The 19,219-nt window shown below is 41.0% G+C and overlaps 1 protein-coding gene across 1 annotated transcript in view; it reads left to right on the top strand.

Moving 5' to 3' along the window:
- The first annotated feature begins 7,815 nt into the window (after positions 1-7,815).
- Positions 7,816-19,219, top strand: part of UHRF2 (ubiquitin like with PHD and ring finger domains 2) — a 73,029-nt gene continuing 61,625 nt past the window's right edge. Inside the window, exons 1-2 of the mRNA XM_055578125.1 lie at positions 7,816-8,283; positions 14,691-14,924. Coding sequence (XP_055434100.1) covers positions 8,131-8,283; positions 14,691-14,924 — 387 coding nt within the window. The 5' untranslated portion in view covers positions 7,816-8,130. The remainder of the gene's footprint in view (positions 8,284-14,690; positions 14,925-19,219) is intronic.

Here is a 19,219-nt window from a genome sequence, read left to right as displayed (position 1 = left end):
AAGCTATGGTTTTTCCAGTAGTCATGCACGGATGTAAGAGTTGGACCATAAAGAAGGCAGAGTGCTGAAGAATTGATGCTTTTGAACTGTGGTGCTAGAGAAGACTCTTGAGAGTCCCTTGAATAGCAAGGATATGAAACCAGTCAATCCTAAAGGAAATCAACCTTGAATATTCATTAGAAGGACTGAGGCTGGTATTGTCACTGTTAGAATCTAATTTGAACCCATCATCAGGAAGTTGAACCCTAACAGTCTTCAGTGAAGAAATCCAAGCAGATTGACCCCAAACCCTCAGAGAGGTTGAACAATAAGAAGGACTAATCTCACAAAGCAAGAGAAGGAATGTGACTGAAAATGGAATAAATTGCAAGTGTTTAGTGAGAATCTCAGGTCCTCACTCCTATTTGAACCATCAGGTATTCCAAAGAACCAGAGAACTCACTGCAAGAAAAACAAGGATTATTCTCTGGACAAAGTGGATTATGCTTTTTCTCCATTTTGTTTTCAAGGGTTTTGATCATCTTTACTATCATTATTCTGAATTCTTTTTTCAGGTAGTTTGCCTATTTCCTTTTCATTTATTTGGACTTCTGTATTTCTAATTTGTTCCTTCATTTGTGTAGTATTTCTCTGCCTTTGTGGCGGATTCATTTCGATATTTGGCGAAACCAATACAATATTGTAAAGTTTAAAAATAAAATAAAATTTAAAAAAAAAGAATCAATTAACAAAGACCTAGAAGAATTAAAGAATAAACATAAGACAAACAACACAATTATTGAAATTAAAAATACTCTGGAAGGAATCAATAGAATATCTGAAGCAGAAGAATGAGTCAGTGAGCTGGAAGATAAAATGGTAGAAATAATTTCTGAAGAGCAGAATAAAGTAAAAAGAATGAAAAGAACTGAGGATAGTCTCAGACCTGTGGGACAATATCAAATGTACCAACATTTGAATTATAGGGGTCCCAGAAGAAGAAAAGAAAAAGAAAAGGTATGAGAAAAATTTTGAAGAGATTATAGTTGAAAATTTCCCCAAAAAGGAAAAGGGTATAGTCAGTCAAGTCCAAGAGGCACAAAGAGTCCCATACAGGATAAAATAGCATTAGAAACTATAACAGAAAATCTCTGCTTGAGGTACTTTTAATGTTTATTTTCTCCACAAGGGACTAATTAGTGTGGGCTTGTGAAAAACAGTATGGAAGTTCCTCAAAAAATTAAAAATAGGACAAACATGTTGTGTTGTTGAGTTTAGTTGCTAAGTTGCTACTCTGACTCTTTTATGACCCCATAGACTGTAGACTGCCAGGCTCCTCTGTCCATGGGTTTTCTCAGGCAAGAATACTGGAGAGGATTGCCATTTCCTTCTCCAGGAGATCTCCAGGAGATCTTCCCAACCCAGGGATCGAACCCACATTGGGTTCTTTACCACTGAGCCACCAGAGAAGCCCAGAACTACCATATGACCCAGCAATTCCACTCTTAAATATTTTTTTTCTTTAAAAAAACAAAACACTAATTCAAAAAGATACATGCACCCCAACAATGTTCATAGCAGCATTATATACAATTGCCAAGATATGGAAGCAACCTAAGTGTCCCTCAATGGATGAATGAATAAAGAAGATGAAGTGTGTATATATATATATATGTGTGTGTGTGTGTGTGTGTACACATACATACATACATACATACATATACACAGTGGAATATTACTCAGCCACAAAAAGGAATGAAGTTTTGCCATTTGCAACAAAATGGATGAACTTGGTAGGTACTGTGCTAGTGAAATAAGTGAGACAGAGAAACACAATTACTGTTCAGTTCAGTTCAGTTGCTCAGTCATGTCTGACTCTTTGTGACCCCATGGACTGCAGCAAGCTAGGCTTCCCTGTCCATAACCAAATCCCAGAGCCTACTCAAATTCATGTCCATTGCATCGGTGATGTCATCCAACCATCTCATCCTGTCGTCCCCTTCTCATCCCACCTTCAATCTTTCCCAGCATTGGGGTCTTTTCCAATGAGTCAGTTCTTCGCATCAGGTGGTCAAAGTATTGGAGTTTCAGCTTCAGCATCAGTCCTTCCAATGAACACCCAGGACTGATTTCCTTCAGGATGGACTGGTTGGATCTCTTTGCAGTCCAAGGGACTCTCAAGAGTCTTCTCCAACATCACAGTTCAAAAGCATCAATTCTTCAGCGCTCAGCTTTCTTCACAGTCCAACTCTCACGTCCATACATGACTACTGGAAAAACCATAGCCTTGACTAGACAGACCTTTGTTGGCAAAGTAATGTCTCTGCTTTTCAATGCTGTCCAGGCTGGTCATAGGCTTTCTTCCAAGGAGCAAGCGTCTTTTAATTTCATGGTTGCAGTCACCATCTGCAGTGATCTTTGGAGCCCCCAAAATAGTCTCTCACTGTTTCCATTGTTTCCCCATCTATTTGCCATGAAGTGATGGGACTGGATGCCATGATCTTCGTTTCCTGAATGTTGAGCTTTAAGCCAACTTTTTCACTCTCTTCTTTAACTTTCATCAAGAGGCTCTTTAGTTCTTCTTCACTTTCTGCCATAAGGGTGGTGTCATCTGCATGTCTGAGGTTATTGATATTTCTCCCAGAAATCTTGATTTCAGCTTGTACTTCATCCAGCCTGGCATTTCACATGATGTACTTTGTATATAAGTTAAATAAGCAGGGTGACAATATACAGCCTCAATGAACTCCTTTCCCGATTTGGAACCAGTCTGTTGTTCCATGTCCAGTTCTAACTGTTGCTTCCTGACCTGCATACAGATTTCTCAGGAGGCCAGTCAGGTGGTCCGGTATTCCCATCTTTTTTCCACAGTTTATTATAATCCACACAGTCAAAGGCTTTGGTGTAGTCAATAAAGCAGAAGTAGATGTTTTTCTGGAACTCTCTTGCTTTTTCGATGATCCAGTGGATGTTGGCAATTTGATTTCTGGTTCCTCTGCCTTTTCTAATGTGGAATCTAAAAATAATAAAGCAAACTAGTAAGTATAACAAAACAGATAAAGAGAACAAGCTAGTGGTTACCATTGGGGAGAGGGTAGGAAGGAGAGGCAAATAGAGGTAGGGGATTAAGAGATACAAACTACTAAAACTATAACTATAAAATAAATAAGCTACAAGGGTATATTTTATAGCACAGGGAATATAGTCAATACGTTATAGTACCTATAAATGGACTAGAACCTTTAAAATTGTGAATCACTATGTTGTACATCTGAAATTTACATAGTACATCAACTATACCTCAATTGGAAGAAAAAAGGGGAGAAAGGCTATGGGCCAAGGTATAGGGAACTGAAAGAATATATATGAATCTAGGACTGTAAAAATGTTACAATTCCTAGACCCAAAGCAACAAAAGAAGGGAGAAGTTTCAAGAACATGAATAAGTAAGTCATGCTTAGTGAGTCACTTTTGGAGAAATAGTTACTTCCCAGGAAGGCTAAGACACCTTTCAGGGAGAAAACCAGGGGAATAAATATACTGACCTCACTCTTTTCCCATTCTGCAGTGTTCCTGTCTATGCTTCCTCTCCACTGGCCAAACTCAGTTGGACATATGAAAGCACTGACCCCATCTATGTATTCTCTGTCTTTGGACTTCAGGACAGTGGGCAGGTAGAGAGTGGTCCTGGAGGAGTGAAAGGAAGGTAATCAACAAAAATGTGCAGATAAAAAGGTGGTAATAAAAATTTTAGAGACCAGAATAAAATTCACTCTACGTGTCTGTGTGTGTGTATGTGTGTGTTGACTAGTTGAGAAAAGGAGATATTCTGAGGGGTGATAAGATTCTAGAATAATTAGTTCTACAATCAATTTTTATTTTCTATTTTTGCCTCTTTTTATTTGAACGAATATTGAATCATGACTGATGGCATAAACTTTAGTATTTGCTTCTCATCCATGTAAATAATTCCTCTTTTCTTTCCTTGTTCACATCCAGGTTGTTTCAGCTACACATCTGATAATAAGGTATGGTATGTTAGAACTGTCTCATATTATGATTTTTGTCAGAGAACTTCTATCTTGTTTTTAAAATGGGGCAACTTCCTAAGTAGACAACAGCATTGCAAGGAAAGAGAGAAAATCTTAGTTACAACACATACTGTGTGAATAAACATAAAAGGATGTATTTTGTTACACATAAAATCACTGTTTGTGGTTATTTATAGGCTAAGTAACTTAGTATACATAAAATCTATGTTTCCAGATGTAATTCATTTGATCTGCACAGGACAAATAATATCTTTTCTGGGTCTTAACATCTCTAAGCCCTATCCTATCAATCATTTGGGATCTATACTGACTAGATTAACACATATCCTATATAATCCCAGTAGATAACCAATTCTGACAGTAAATTTCCTCCTCTCCCCATCCCCACCAAGAGTTCTCCATAGAAGACCCACCACATTAAGAAGGACAAATTGTATCATGAAAATGAGTACCAGAGATCTTGACCAGTTCCTCCTTCAGAACTTTACTTCCCTTCAAAACTCTGGCCTTGTATTTCCAACTGTCACATAGATATCTCCATCTAGGTATATTTTAGATGCATTTCAAATGCTATACAGTGCAAACGGAACTCACCCTATTTTCCCAATTTGCTTTCTCTTCTAGTTATGAGCATTACCATCTACCAAAACCATCATTTAAGTCTCCCAAACTAGAAACACTAGGCTGGAAGAAGCACAAGCTGGAATCAAGATTGCCGGGAGAAATATCAATAACCTCAGACATGCAGATGACACCACCCTTATGGCAGAAAGTGAAGAGGAACTAAAAAGCCTCTTGATGAAAGTGAAAGAGGAGAGTGAAAAAGTTGGCTTAAAGCTCAACATTCAGAAAACTAAGATCATGGCATCCGGTCCCATCACTTCATGGCAAATAGATGGGGAAACAGAACAGTGGCTGACTTTAGTTTTTGGGGCTCCAAAAATCACTGCAGATGGTGATTGCAGCCATGAAATTAAAAGACGCTTACTCCTTGGAAGGAAAGTTATGACCAAGCTAGATAGCATATTGAAAAGCAGAGATATTACTTTGCCAACAAAGGTCTGTCTAGTCAAGGCTATGGTTTTTCCAGTAGTCATGTATGGACGTGAGAGTTGGACTGTGAAGAAAGCTAAGAGCCGAAGAATTGATGCTTTTGAACTGTGGTGTTGAAGAAGACTCTTGAGAGTCCCTTGAACTGCAAGGAGATCCAACCAGTCCATTCTAAAGGAAATCAGTCCTGGGTGTTCATTGGAAGGACTGATGCTGAAGCTGAAACTCCAATACTTTGGCCACCTCATGCGAAGAGTTGACTCATTGGAAAAGACCCTGATGCTGGGAGGGATTGAGGGCAGGAGGAGAAGGGGATTACAGAGGATGAGATGGCTGGATGGCATCACCGACTCGATGGACATGAGTTTGAGTGAACTCCAGGAGTTGGTGATGGACAGGGAAGCCTGGCGTTCTGAGATTCATGGGGTCACAAAGAGTCGGACATGACTGAGCCACTGAACTGAACTGAACTGAAACTAGAAACGAGAATTATTCTTAGCATTTTCTTCATTCCTCATATCCACACATTCTGCAAGCCTGATAGGCTTGATTTTCTAGAATACTCTAGAATCTACCCTTTCCTCTCTCACCCACTGCCACAAATTTCACCAAAACTGACACAATTACCTCTTCAGTAAGCTTTCTGACAGCATTCCAACCTCACCCCCCACTTTGTTTTTCCCTAAGGCATCCTTCCACATTCCTTCTGCTGTCTTTCCAAAGGCCTATTTAATCACATCAGTGGACTCCAGTAAAAACCTTAATTTCTCCCTGGGGCCCACAAAATCTACTGCTTTGAATGCTAAGCTTCACACTCTGCTCTTCTCCATTTAGTCAAACTTTCTCTTACATGCAATTCCTACTGGACTGCAAAAATGCGTACCTTCAGTCTTTGCTTAAGCACTCTCTCCTCTGAGGGCATTCTGTACTTAACTAAATCTCCATAAGAGCACAAAAATGATTGTGTACCAGCTAGGGATAGGCATTATGCTGAACCCTCTACACTCTTTAGACATTACAAGCACCATTTTACATTGAAGAAACTGAAGTAAACAATCTCTCCAAGATCATATTTTAAGTAAAGAGCAAAACTGAGTTTATAATTCAGGCCTATCTCAATCTGCGAACTGATCATTTAAATACCGTCTTCCTTACAGTATACCATTTAACTCAGGTCAAGGTGTACCCCTGTCTTTAAGCTCACAGATTATTCTAGTCCCTCATCTCTAATTCTAGTCTCTCATGTCTAATTGTTGCTTTAATCAAAAGCAGACTATTTTGTACTAAATTATTCTTTAATATTTTCATGCTTTCTAAATCTTATCTCAACTGGATTGTAAATTCTTTGTAAGCAGAGAATTAGAAAAAAAATTTCTTAATATGCTTCCACAATGGCATAGGATATCCTATAATAGCAAATAGCTATCCCTTATTGGGACAGGTTATAAGCGTGCTTAATAGTTACCTGTAATGAATACTCAGTATTTGCTTTACTTAGGAGCAGACAAGATGAATTATATCTAGAAGATACAGCGAATGTAAAATTTCCAAGAGCAGAGACCAAGTCTGTACAGGTATTCCATTTTTTTTCTGTCCCTCCCATGTTGGGCCATCTTTTTTTTTTTTTTTTTCAATCTTACTACTGGATCTCTGTACCGGCAATTATTTCAAGTGGTTATAATAAAAATGCTGCTCTGCCTTTATGCTAATAATTTGCACCAGTCTGAATAGTCAAGTTATGGATTTTGGCAAATATTAAGTTCAAATCTTTTATATATGTATAATTTTTTCTACCTTCATATGCTCTCTTCCTTCTTAATTGAAGTAAGCGCACTGTTTGATGTCTTAGGTAACGTGCTTTGGGCCTATTTCTGATAATTTATTCCTAGTAGGATCTCTGGACTTCTTCAGAGGTGTGTCATTTTGCATCCTTTTAAAGCATTATCCACGACCCTGCAATCCCTCAGCCCAAATGCTGGCTAACTCAGGTCCACAAACAGTAACCGCGAAGGGCCCTCCGGGCGGCGGCACCAACACTTCCGAGGCCTGAGGTAGGGTTGCGAGCGCAGCGGGCCCGAAGAGGACGATCCCAACAGGCCCTTAGCCTGACCGCCTAGGGCCGCCACCTCAGCTCAGCGGCGGGAAACCCCAGGATGCGGGTTTCCGCGCGAAGGCAGCATTCGGGCCTGGCGGGAAACGACTTCGCGAAGCAGAAGGGTCCCCAGGGTCTTTCCTGGGTGGCCGGCCCAACCAGGCCGCGTGGCTGACAGTGTCTGGCAAAGAGCGGTGGAGCGGGTTCATTTCCTGACGTGATTTCTCACAAATTTAGGCTGCACCCGCACGCACCCACTCCCCTTTTCTTGATCACACAAGTGCACGTCAGAATTTCTTATCTTTGGTGTTTTTGAGACCACAGAACCGAACCGGCTAAGCCTGAGGAGTCGCTGGCGCCCTGGGTAGCGAAACCTGGACCAAAGCGGGAATCCGTGTGGGCGGCCTTGTAACCGCCAGACACCCCAAGGCTAGAGGGCGTGTCCAAGGCCCAGGTGCAGGCGGAGGCGCAAGTAACGGCTCTCGGCGGCCCCGCCCCTCTGTCGCGTCCTCTCTGCACCCTCCCATTTTAGTTCCCTCTGGTCTACAGCCTCTTCCCTAGCCGCTACCTCTTTAAGGCGGAGCCCGGCGTAGATCTCGCGAGATCCGGGTTGGCGCCGTGACCTCCATGTGGGAGCTAGAGCTCTATAAGTAAACACTCCGCGCAGCGCAGACAAGGCTGCTTCCTATTTGTGAGGCGGGGGCTGCAATAGCAACCGAGCTTCCGACTGGTTTCGTTTTCCTTCCCTCTCCAGCTCTGTTGGGTGGGCGCACGGTCTAGGATTCACCGCCGCCTGTGGGGCCCGGCGCCTGGTCAGTCTTCCTCCCTTGTGCGCGCGCTCGCCGGCCAGCCGCTGAGAGCCAGAGCCGCCGGGGAAGCGGCGCGGGCCGGGCGGGGCGCGGCGCCCGGAGCGCAGGGGGAGACAAAGCGGAGCCGGCCCCTTCTCCCGGCGCCGAGATGTGGATCCAGGTTCGCACCATCGACGGCTCACAGACGCGCACCATTGAGGACGTGTCTCGGAAAGCCACAATTGAGGAACTGCGCGAGCGGGTGTGGGCGCTGTTCGACGTACGGCCCGAGTGCCAGCGCCTCTTCTACCGGGGCAAGCAGGTAAGGCGCGCCCAACGCACTTCTTTGGAAGCCCTAGCAAGGGTAGCGGGATGCTTGGGCTGGGCGGGCCGGAGGGCTTGGTGTACCGCGCGCACAGAGCGCACCTGGCTCCACTTCGGATGGGCAGCCCGCGAGGCTCAGAGTGCGGCCCTGGGCCCGCCTGTGGGGCGCAGCGGGGTCCCGGCCACCCGAGTTGCAGGTGCGCTTGGTGGGGTCGGAGGCGGGGGCGCCCCGAGTGCCGAGACCTACCGCCCTTGCCAAGCCTGGCAGCAGCCGCAGCCACAGCCCGCCAGAGTGCCTGGGGTCCCTCCTTTCCCGCGCTTGGTGGGGTCCGTGGCCCCTGGAGGGCGGGGAGGGCAGCGGGCTCTGGCGGCCATGCCGAAGTGCGGGTGGGGAGGGCAGGAGGCTCCGGCTCCCGGCCGTGCTGACCCGGCTAACGGCTCGTATCGCTTCCGTACCTCAGACGCGCTGCCGACTCCCAAGTGGGAGGGGAAACTTAGATATTGCTCCCTATGGGGCACAAGATTGTAAGTCCGCCTCCTCACTGTGGAAGGGATTTGTATACACTGAAGATTCGAAGGGTTTCCAGAACTTCTGCTTCCCCACCCCACCTCCTTTCCTAGAATCGAATCTGTCGTAGAGGAGATTAGAGACCTGCTGAAGAAGCTGTTGGTGTAACCCGGGACCAGGCTTAAACTGCCCAGTTTGGGCCAAGGGGGTTGTTCGAAGAGTGAAAAGCAGTACAAAAGATTTGTTTTGCTCTTATCCTTCACCTTCTAATAGAACCCTCACTCAAGCTTTTGACACAGTAATTGGAGCATAGACAGCGGTACACACTTGAAGGCTGAAAGTGTTTTTTGGCGGTGAGGTTGCCTGTCGGCGTCGCTGGTAGTTGAACGGTATGGCCTTGGTCTGGCCCATTGAAGATTTTTCCTACTCACATGGTCTGTATCAAGAGACTCAGACCCGTCCTATCTTTATCTTTTTCTTTTTTAAAAAATGTTAATCAACTAAAGAAGTTGGCATCCTCCAGCTGATCATAGTTTGGCTCCAGTCCTGTTGTTTGAAATAAGTGTAACTCTCTTTGATTTGGTAGAAGTAGCCTTTTTCCCCCTACAGCTTACTGTTTGAAAGAAATATTTTTCTCCCCTTCGTAGGCTTACCATTTGAAACTGTCCAGAAATTTTAGAGAAATGAGATTACACTCTGAGAGAGAAAGAGCCAGGGATTGTTTTAAGTAAGAAATGTCATGGGCTTCCCAAGGAAAGCAGGGGACACGGTTTGATCCTGGGTGGGGAAGATCCCCTGGAGGAGGAAATGGCAACCCACTCCACTATTCTTGCCTGGGAAATCCCATGGACAGAGGAGCCTGGCAGTCCATTGGGTCACAAAGAATCGGACAGGACTTAGCGACTAAACAACAGCAGCAAGAGATGGCATCTTTGATAGTAGTTAGTTTTATATTGATCTTCTAGTGTTTGACTTAACAAAAACAGCTGTTCGAGTTAAACTTTGCTTTAAAAATAAATGTATGTGTATTAAACTCTATGCAACTTGATATCGCTGTGCCTCCTGTGGCTAATACCTTTTTTATCTTTTGATCAAAAGGGAGAAGCATGTAATCAAGTCTATTAAATTTTATTTTCTAGCTAGGGACAATAGTACATAAATTCCCAGGATACTTTTTAACTTCACTAGAGATAGAAATGAAGAATGAAAATGTATTCTCAGGCAACACCTCTTACCATTTAATAATAAAAATACGATAAAAAGAAAATGTGCACCTGGCTGTCTTGAAGGAAAGGAAGGGATTGTGATAAATTCAAGGCATCAGAGTACATTTTCAGGACACCATGAAGCTATTCCAGGCTCATGGGAAAACTGTTGAGGATAACAACCTTATGTACCTCTTAGCCCAGGACAGTTGATTAACTCTCTGCTTTCATTTCTCTATAACGGTAGACAAGTAGGAATTAGGAATGGATCTTGGGTTCCTACTTAGTTGGAGACAGAAGAAAGATAGTGCTCCAGGTATTTATTTACAAGCTGACAAGTAGCCATGGGAATGATTATTATCTCTATTCTCCTTTGGAAATACAGTCTACAGTCCTTGGACAAGATAGTGTGTCTGTAGTAGGCTTCTACTGGATTGGTGTCAAAGACCTGCCCTTATCCTAGAAAATGCTCTTTTGAGAGTCAAAAGGAGAAAGGGCAGAATAGATCGATGCTACCTTTGAGAGTCAAAATGGAGAGAGAGCAAGGCTGTAAATTCCAGGTAAAGTAGGGTAACCTCATTTGAATATGCTTCTCTGAGAAGCTGAATTTGCACCCTGGAGGTTGGAATTTTTTTAAGAGTTATATTGGTGAATCTCTAAATCTTTGAGAAGTCAGAGTTTTGTGCTTATTAGGAAAATACACTCCTTCCTCAAGATACCTTACTGCCACATAGTGAAAAATGTCATAAATAAAAAAACATTTACAGTGTCCATGATGTAAATTGCCTCCTCTTCCACCTTTGTATGTTAGGTCTCTTGCTTTTAATCTCTGATAAAACATCAGAATCACTTGGTGGATATTTATTATAGATGTTCACCTCACCGTAAAATTGCAAGTGGTTGAATTTAACAAGACCCCATGGGAGATAACTGATGAACATCAGAGTTTGAAAATGCATTTTGTAGGAAGTCAGCCTCATACTAGTTTCTTACTGTTCAGAGTATGGTCCCTGGATCAGCAGGACCAGCAGCATTAGCTTCACCTGACCAGCCCCACTGAACTAGAATCCGTATTTTAACAAGGTCCCCAGGTGGTGGGTATGCAAATGAAGCTTGAGCAGCACTGTAATTGTGTGATTGACTCTACTTTTGAGAGTCAAAATGGGGAGAGCAGCAGTTCTGGGCTGTAAGTTTCAGTTAAAGTAGGGTAACCTCATTTAGATATTCTTTGAGAGGTTGAGTTTGCTTCCTGGGGGTTTGTTTAAGGAGTTGTATTGGTGGATCTCTAAATCTTTGAGAATCCAGAGCTTTTCCTACTCTGAAAGGATTCTCTTCCCTCTTCTCTTCCCTGTACCACTGTAGGAACTCTTAGAGTAGATTGTAGATGTGAAGCATGAACCAGAAGAAAGAAAGTTTTCTTTTGCCCCTGTACTCAGTTTTCACGTGCAGTACAAAGTAAAAGTGTTTGCCTACTCGAAGGAGCGGGGATGGGGGAGTGGGGGTGGTGGTGGGGGTGTGGGGGGGTGTGTGTGTGTTCTGTAGTATATATGCTGTGAAAGATAGATGAAAGTTAGTAATGGTCTCCACCTGCATCCCTTATCAGTAGCCTCTTGGGAATGACTTCTGTGCCTTCTGAGCCACTGCCATTTGGTGTTTGCTTCCTAGTTTTCCCTTGCATCACAGTTGTAATTCTTACTGTTACCTATAATTGCTTAACTTCAACCCAATTCAAAGAAAAAAATTAAAGGACTATCCCTGCCTCTCTAATATTATAAGTTCTTCAGCCACATCTTGTGGAATGGCAGTTCTCAAACATTCTACAATGAGACATTCATTAGTTAAATGCCTGAAACTCATAAGTGTAAGTTTCAAATTACCAATCTGTTTTTCCCCTACTCAGCATAATTTAAGTGCAGGTAATTTTCAGTCTATACTTTTGTTAAATTTGGGAGGACTTTAGTACTTTTATTATTCAGTTGGCTGCATGGCTCCTGGAGAAGGGAATGGCTACCCACTCCAGTATTCTTGCATGGAGAATCCCATGGACAGAGGAGCCTAGTGGGCTACAGTCCGTGGGGTGATGAAGAATCAGACATGGCTAAGTGACTTTCACTTTCAGAATCTTAGTTCCCCAAGCAGGGAGTGTACTGCCCTTGGCAGTAGAGTCCTAACAACTGGACCACCAGGGGATTCTTGGTACTTTTAAAGTAACAAATCATTCCAACAGTCTTCACAACTCTGCACAATAGCAAAGCTCTGTGGAACTTGCTGTGCAGTGGATGGATAATCACTGTTTCAGAAAAACTCCTGAGAGTACCTATGAATTAGGAAAGGACTCATCATCATCTGGGTAAAAGTGGCTATTCTAGCGAGCATAACTGATTGAGGAACAGTGGTTACAGGTTTCTGTGGGCCTGATTTCTATTTTACACCTTCATATAGGTATCTTCATTTGGGGGAATGTCCTATCAGTTAATTTTCATGTTCTGTGCTGTTAGGGTTTTTTTTTTTTTTTGATGAGGTGGGGATGCTGTTGGAGACAGGCAAAATGAAGGTGTGAACGTGTTTTTTGCTTATTGAGGTTTTCCCAGTAGTTGAGGATTAGGAGTTCTTGTTTTTCTAATCAGATAAGCCATGTTAACATCCTGTCCTGATAAGGGCTTATCTGCTTACTGACTTGGGAGATTCCTTAGACTTATTTGAAAGAAGCATGTTAGTCTGTTAGATAATGTCTCGTTTAATTCCACTATTGGGAAATTTTAATTTCTCAATCCCTTGTTCTGTTTAACAGTTGTGAACACCTGTGATGTGTTCAGTTCAGTCGCTCAGTGGTGTCTGGCTCTTTGAGAGCCCATGCACTACTGCACACCAGGCTTCCCTGTCCGTCACCATCTCTGAGTCTGCTCAAACTCATGTCCATCGAGTCGGTGATGCCATGCAACCATCTCCCATCCAACCATCTCATCTTCTGTTGTCCCCTTCTCCTCCTGCCTTCAATCTTTTCCAGCATCAGGGTCTTTCCAAAGAGTCGGTTCTTTGCATCAGGTGGCCAAAGTATTGGAGTTTCTGCTTCAGCATCAGTCCTTCCCATGAATATTCAGGACTAATTTCCTTTAGGATTGACTGCTTTGATCTCTTTGCAGTCTTGTAATGTGTAGAATTGTTCTAAGTATGTTTTGGATTGCTTGAATTAAAGGTACTTATTTAATACACTAGTAAGTTTGTCATTCAAAGACAGATTTTTATTCTTGTCTCTTTGGTTGACTTCTCACATATGGCCTTATTGTGTTAGAGCTGTGGATGGTGACAGAAATTACATACAAAGGGGAAAATGACTAGGGATTAAATTGGTTGTGTTTCCTGGGAAATGATAGTTCTGAGCTTTAAGGAGTTTAGTGAAATGGCCAACTAAATTGTATAAAGAAACAAAATGGAGACTTAGTTTCCTAGGGCTTCCATAACAAAGTATCAAACCCTAGGTGGCTTAAGAGATATACTTTGTCCCACATTTCTGTTAGCTGTGAGCCCAAAGTCAACTTGTCAGCAGGGCCATGCTATCCTCTAGGGGAGAATCCTTTCTTGCTTCCTTCAAACAGCTTCTTGATGTTTTGATAGCAGTCCTTGGTGTTCTTGGCTTGTAGATACATCATTCCAGTCATGTTACTGTTTTCTCCACATGTTTGTCTGTCCAAATTTCAACTTCTTATAAGGACACTAATCATAATGGATTAGGGTCCACCCTTATCTAGTTTTAACTTGATGACCTCTGTTAAGATCCTATTTCCACATAAATATGTTCACATTCTGAGTTACTTGGGATTAGAACTTCAACATATTTGGGAGGAGTGAGAGTGGGAATGGTGGATGCAATTCAGTCTTTTATAGAAACCTTGCCAAAATATGGATAAGTTACAAAATATTCACTAGTCATCCTGGAATACTTTGTATAATTCAACTTGATCACCTTTACAGAAAACTTTGAGCAAGTTGGAGTAGCATGAACAAGCATTGTAATCATTCATGCTTGAATTTTTTTCTACTTGGTTTTTAAAGTTACTGCTTCAGAGAGATAAAATTGTTAACTAAATGTCTTTATGAACACAGTTATAAAACAATTCACTTTGAAAATTCACCTTTTGTTTCTTGTAGTGGATTCATTAAAATACATAGAACTTGTTGAAGATGAGTTTTTCTGCCTAGATGATATCACAGCAGCAGTGATAATATTTGGTTTCAGTGGCTGTCCGTTTTCCCTATAGTTGACATAGAATGATTCCTAAAAATTTATTGAGGTTCTGAGAAGATGCTTCCCAGGTGGTGCAGTAGTAAAGAATTCACCTGCCAATGCAGGAGACACAGGAGATGCGAGTTCAATCCCTGGGTTGGGACTATCCCCTGGAATAGGAAATGGCAATCCATTCCAGTATTCTTGCCTGGAAAATTCCATGGACAGAGGGGCCTGGCAGGCTACAGTCCATGGGGTCTCAAAGAATCGGACATGACTGAGTGCACACACAGACAAACTGAGAAGATGCTGACATCAGAGGCCATAGGAATGGCTTCAAGATCACTAAATTGTAATGCTGGGAATTTATATTAATAATTTGACTAGGGCATTTGGGTAACTAAGGATGTAAAAAGACCGAGTTTTGAGAGAAGCATTTTAATCTTTTTCTGTCCTTTTTTTTCCAGTTGGAAAATGGATATACTTTATTTGACTATGATGTTGGACTTAATGATATAATTCAGCTACTAGTTCGCCCAGACCCTGACCTTCCTAGCACATCAAAACAGACTGATATACAGGCCAAACCCTATTCTAATAGTCCACCTAAAGTAAAGAAAACCCCAAGGGTGGGACCTTCCAGTCAGCCGTCTACATCAACTCGTGATTTTCTTATTGATCCTGGCATTGGACTATATAAGGTATGTTGTCTTCCTCAGACTTCTTGTTAATTGTGAGAATATAGATGTATTCTCTTCAGGATGTTGTGAATAAGTAAACATTGATTGCCATTTGAAAGTAAAGATTTGAGTTGTTAATATTTTAACTTTTTTTTTTAACTTTTTTAAAAGTAATATTGAAAAAACAGTGAAAATTGTGTAGACAAACTATACTCAGTGGTTCAGAGCATAAAAGCAAACACCTATGTAATTCCATGAAGGTTACGTAGTTGCTTTCTGAAGCCTCTTGTATGCCCCTACCAGAGTACATCTTACTCTCTCCCCCTCAGAAGTAAACTACTTGTTCTGACGTCCATGATCATTCCATTTTTCTTTAGTGTTACTAGTTATTTATCTCTAAACAACATTTTGTATTGCCTATATTTGAAATTTGTCACATGTGGCTGTATTTTTTCACTGTTTGTATTATTCCATTTTATTAACATACCATAATACATTTATCTAACCCATGATGAATAGATATTTGGGTTATTTCCAGTTTTAGCTGTTACACACAGTGCTGTTTTGAGCCAACTATGTGTATCCTGGTACACATGTTCAAGAATTTCTTTAGGAATTTCTACCTAGAAATAAAAATACTGGTGGAATTTCAATGGAAAACACATCTGTAGACCACCTTGAGGAATTGACATTTTTACAGTGTTGAGTCCCTCATTATTGAAATGATAGATGTCTCCATTAATTTAGATCTTTGACATCTTTCTCAATTACTTTCCTCTTTACATACCTTTGATTTATTTCTAGTAGCTTTGTTTTTGATGCTATTATAAATGGTTACCTTTTAAAATTAGTTTGTTTGCTATATAGAAATGTGATTGATTTATTGACCTTTGTTATCTAGCAACTTCTTCAAATTCTAGTAAATTTTGTAGAAATCATTAACACTTTTGCTTCATCTTTATCCTTATATTTTTTCATAATTCTTAATGGTTGAGGTAAACTGGGACCCAAACTTAATTTTTCAGAGCTTTTTCAAGGCTAAAAATTAAAGGTTGGTAGACAAAATGAATTACTTAAGAAACACAAATCAAGATCTATGAAAAAATGCAAACAGATCTGCAAAAAAGGAAAGAATCAAAACTGGTGAAGAGGTGTATCAAAGCACCTGGCCTGGGTACACTACACTGAATTGCTTTAAACCCATAAAGAATAATAATGATATCTAAATTGAGCCACAAGATTTTAAAAAAAGGAAAGCTTTCATTTGTTTTATAAATTTAGTATAACACTGATACTGAAAACATGATTATAAAAGCACATTAGTATCACTACATATTGATGTAAAATCTAAGTTATAGTTTGCAAATAAAGTAATAACTATATATTAGAGGAACATATGTTGACCAAGTGTGGTTTGTCAGGAAGTGGGATAGTTTATTGTTAGAAAACATTTTAATATAATTCATCATATTAATATAACCAAATAAAACAAATGATCTAATCTGTTTTCTGCATCTAAATAAAAATTTGAATTTATTTCTGACTTAAAAAAATTCTTGGTAAGAGGAACAGATGGAATAGGTGAATATTTTAAACCATACCCAGCATCATGCTTAATGGTGGGGAAAAGCCACAAACATTCCCATTAAAGGTAGAACCAGACAAAGAAGCCTGTTAATGCTATTGTTTAACATCTTTCTAGAAGTTCTAGATAATACAGAAAAGCAAAAAACAAAATATTGTAAATCCTGGAGAAGGCAGTCAATACTTAGGAATACCTGGTAAGCTGAGAAAATACATAAGAGCATTATGAGCCATCAGCAAAGTGGCTGTTTAAATATCAATGGCTTTCCTTAATATGGTCATTTAGTAAAAGAAAAAAAATTACAGTAACAAAGCAAAAGTCTGGGAATAAACTTACATGATTCATACAAAACATATAAATTAGTGCTTTTATATAATGTTCTCAGTTCAGATCGAATTATTAATATTGAAAGTGCACTTGCCAAATTGTCTGTTTCACTCATTGGTTTCATCCCTCTTTCATTTACCAAAACTTTCTACTTGATAATTTTTCACATTATTTTAAAAATAAAGTTGTTATTTTAGAACAGTTTTAGATTTACAGCATAGGTGGGAAGATACTGCAGAGTTCCTATATATCCTACACCCAGTTTGCCCTGTTAACATCTTACATTAGTGTGGCATATTTGTTACAATTAATGAACCATATCTCCTTAGCGTTTATCTAATGTCTTTTATGTTCCAGAATCCCATCTAGGTTACCACATTACATTTACATTAGTTTATACTAAATAGTCATCTCCTTAGGCTCCTCTTGGCTGTGGCAGTTTCTCAGACTTTGTTTTTGATGACTTTGACAATTTTGAGGTGTATTGGTCAGGTAGTTGTAAAATGCAACATTAGAATATGTTTTCTTCATTGTTAGACTGAATTTAAATACTTGGGGAGGAAGAACACAGAGGTAAAGTGCTATTTTCAATGCTCAGAGGTAAAGTGCTATTTCCAATGACATGTCTAGGGCACTGTACTGTTGACGTTCTATTTTGTAATTATTTAAGTTTTAAATGAATAGTAACTTACCATTGTGAACCTTAATCACCTGGCTAAGATGGTGTTTGTCACGTTTCTTCACTGTCAAGTTATTCTCCCTCATCCCCTTTTGCATACTGTATTCTTTGAGATTAAGTCACTATATATATGTAGCCCACTCAACACATTATTGCTGCTGCTGCTGCTGCTAAGTTGCTTCAGTCATGTCCGACTCTGGGAGACCCCATGGACAGCAGTCTACCAGGCCCCTCTGTCCACGGAATTCTCTAGGCAAGAATACCGGAGTGGGTTGCCATTTCCTTCTCCATAACACATTATTGACTGGGGGATTTTTGCAGCAACTAAGGCCTGTGACTGGCAATTTGTTATGCAAGTGAATATTGAAACATCCCTGCTGTGGTCAGTAACGTTCAGGTAAAAAAACGTATTCTGCATCTGTGTTTAATAAGTTGTTAAGGAATGGAGAGTTAAGAATCCTCCATATTTAAGGCCAGATTATCTACAAAAGTTATTAGGAATTCTTTTACATGGGAGACTTGCCTCTTCTTCATTTTTTTGGTCATATATTTAACTAGTATGGATATTTTTTCTCCTGTGTCCTTTCCATATGCCCCCATTTGGGGTTTCTTTGATCTTTGTTTTGTTAAAACCTTTCTTTCTGGCACTAAAAGGTGCTGCAGGCTCATCTTGTGTGTTTTCTGCCCCAGTCCTGCAGTCAACCATTTCTCTAAGGAACCTTAGTTCTTTAATTGGAGAATGATATTAGAAGCTAATACCTAGGCTTTAGATATGCTCCTTGCTTCTGGCATGTCCTTGTTTATAGGGTCCTCAGTGGAGAAGGCAATGGCACCCCACTCCAGTACTCTTGCCTGAAAAATCCCATGGATGGAGGAGCCTGGTGGGCTGCAGTCCATGGGGTTGCTAAGAGTCCGACACGACTGAGCGACTTCACTTTCACTTTTCACTTTCATGCGGTTGGAGAAGGAAATGGCAACCCACTCCAGTGTTCTTGCCTGGAGAATCCCAGGGACAAGGGAGCCTGGTGGGCTGCCATCTATGGGGTCGCACAGAGTCGGACACGACCAAAGTGACTTAGCAGCAGCAGCTGACAGCAAGGAAATACATGTATGTATGTGCAGAACTTCTGTATATCCCGGAGAAGGCAATGGCATGCCACTCCAGTACTCTTGCCTGGAAAATCCCATGGATGGAGGAGCGTGGTAGGCTGCAGTCCATGGGGTCGCTAAGAGTTGGACACGACTGAGCGACTTCACTTTCACTTTTCACTTTCATGCATTGGAGAAGGAAATGGCAACCCACTCCAATGTACTTGCCTGGAGAATCCCAGGGATGGTGGAGCCTGATGGGCTGCCGTCTATGGGGTCTCAGAGTCAGTTGGACACGACTGAAGCACATATCTATAAATATTTATGTAACCATCTTTGTATATATTAGGCTTACATTATTACATTTTAACTTTTTATAATGTAACCGTTTGGAAGCTGCTACTTTTGACCTGGTTTGTTTTGGGCCATATAAGTATAAATGTGTTTTCATAGGAGGACCAGCTTATATATCTGCAGGTCTGAGATTAATCAAAGTTAAACTGTTATGGTCAATTTAAATTCTCTGTTTAGCACACTTCTCAATACCCAATTGTGTCCCTTCCCCCAATCTAATTTAGAAGAGCATCATGAGAAACTACTTCTCTTAGCAGATTTTTGCATTTTATTTTCAGTGTT

The sequence above is a fragment of the Bubalus kerabau genome, chromosome 4 (genome assembly GCF_029407905.1).
Source record: "Bubalus kerabau isolate K-KA32 ecotype Philippines breed swamp buffalo chromosome 4, PCC_UOA_SB_1v2, whole genome shotgun sequence".
NCBI classification, from domain to species: domain Eukaryota; kingdom Metazoa; phylum Chordata; class Mammalia; order Artiodactyla; family Bovidae; genus Bubalus; species Bubalus kerabau.
This window is presented reverse-complemented; position numbering and strand designations above follow the sequence as displayed.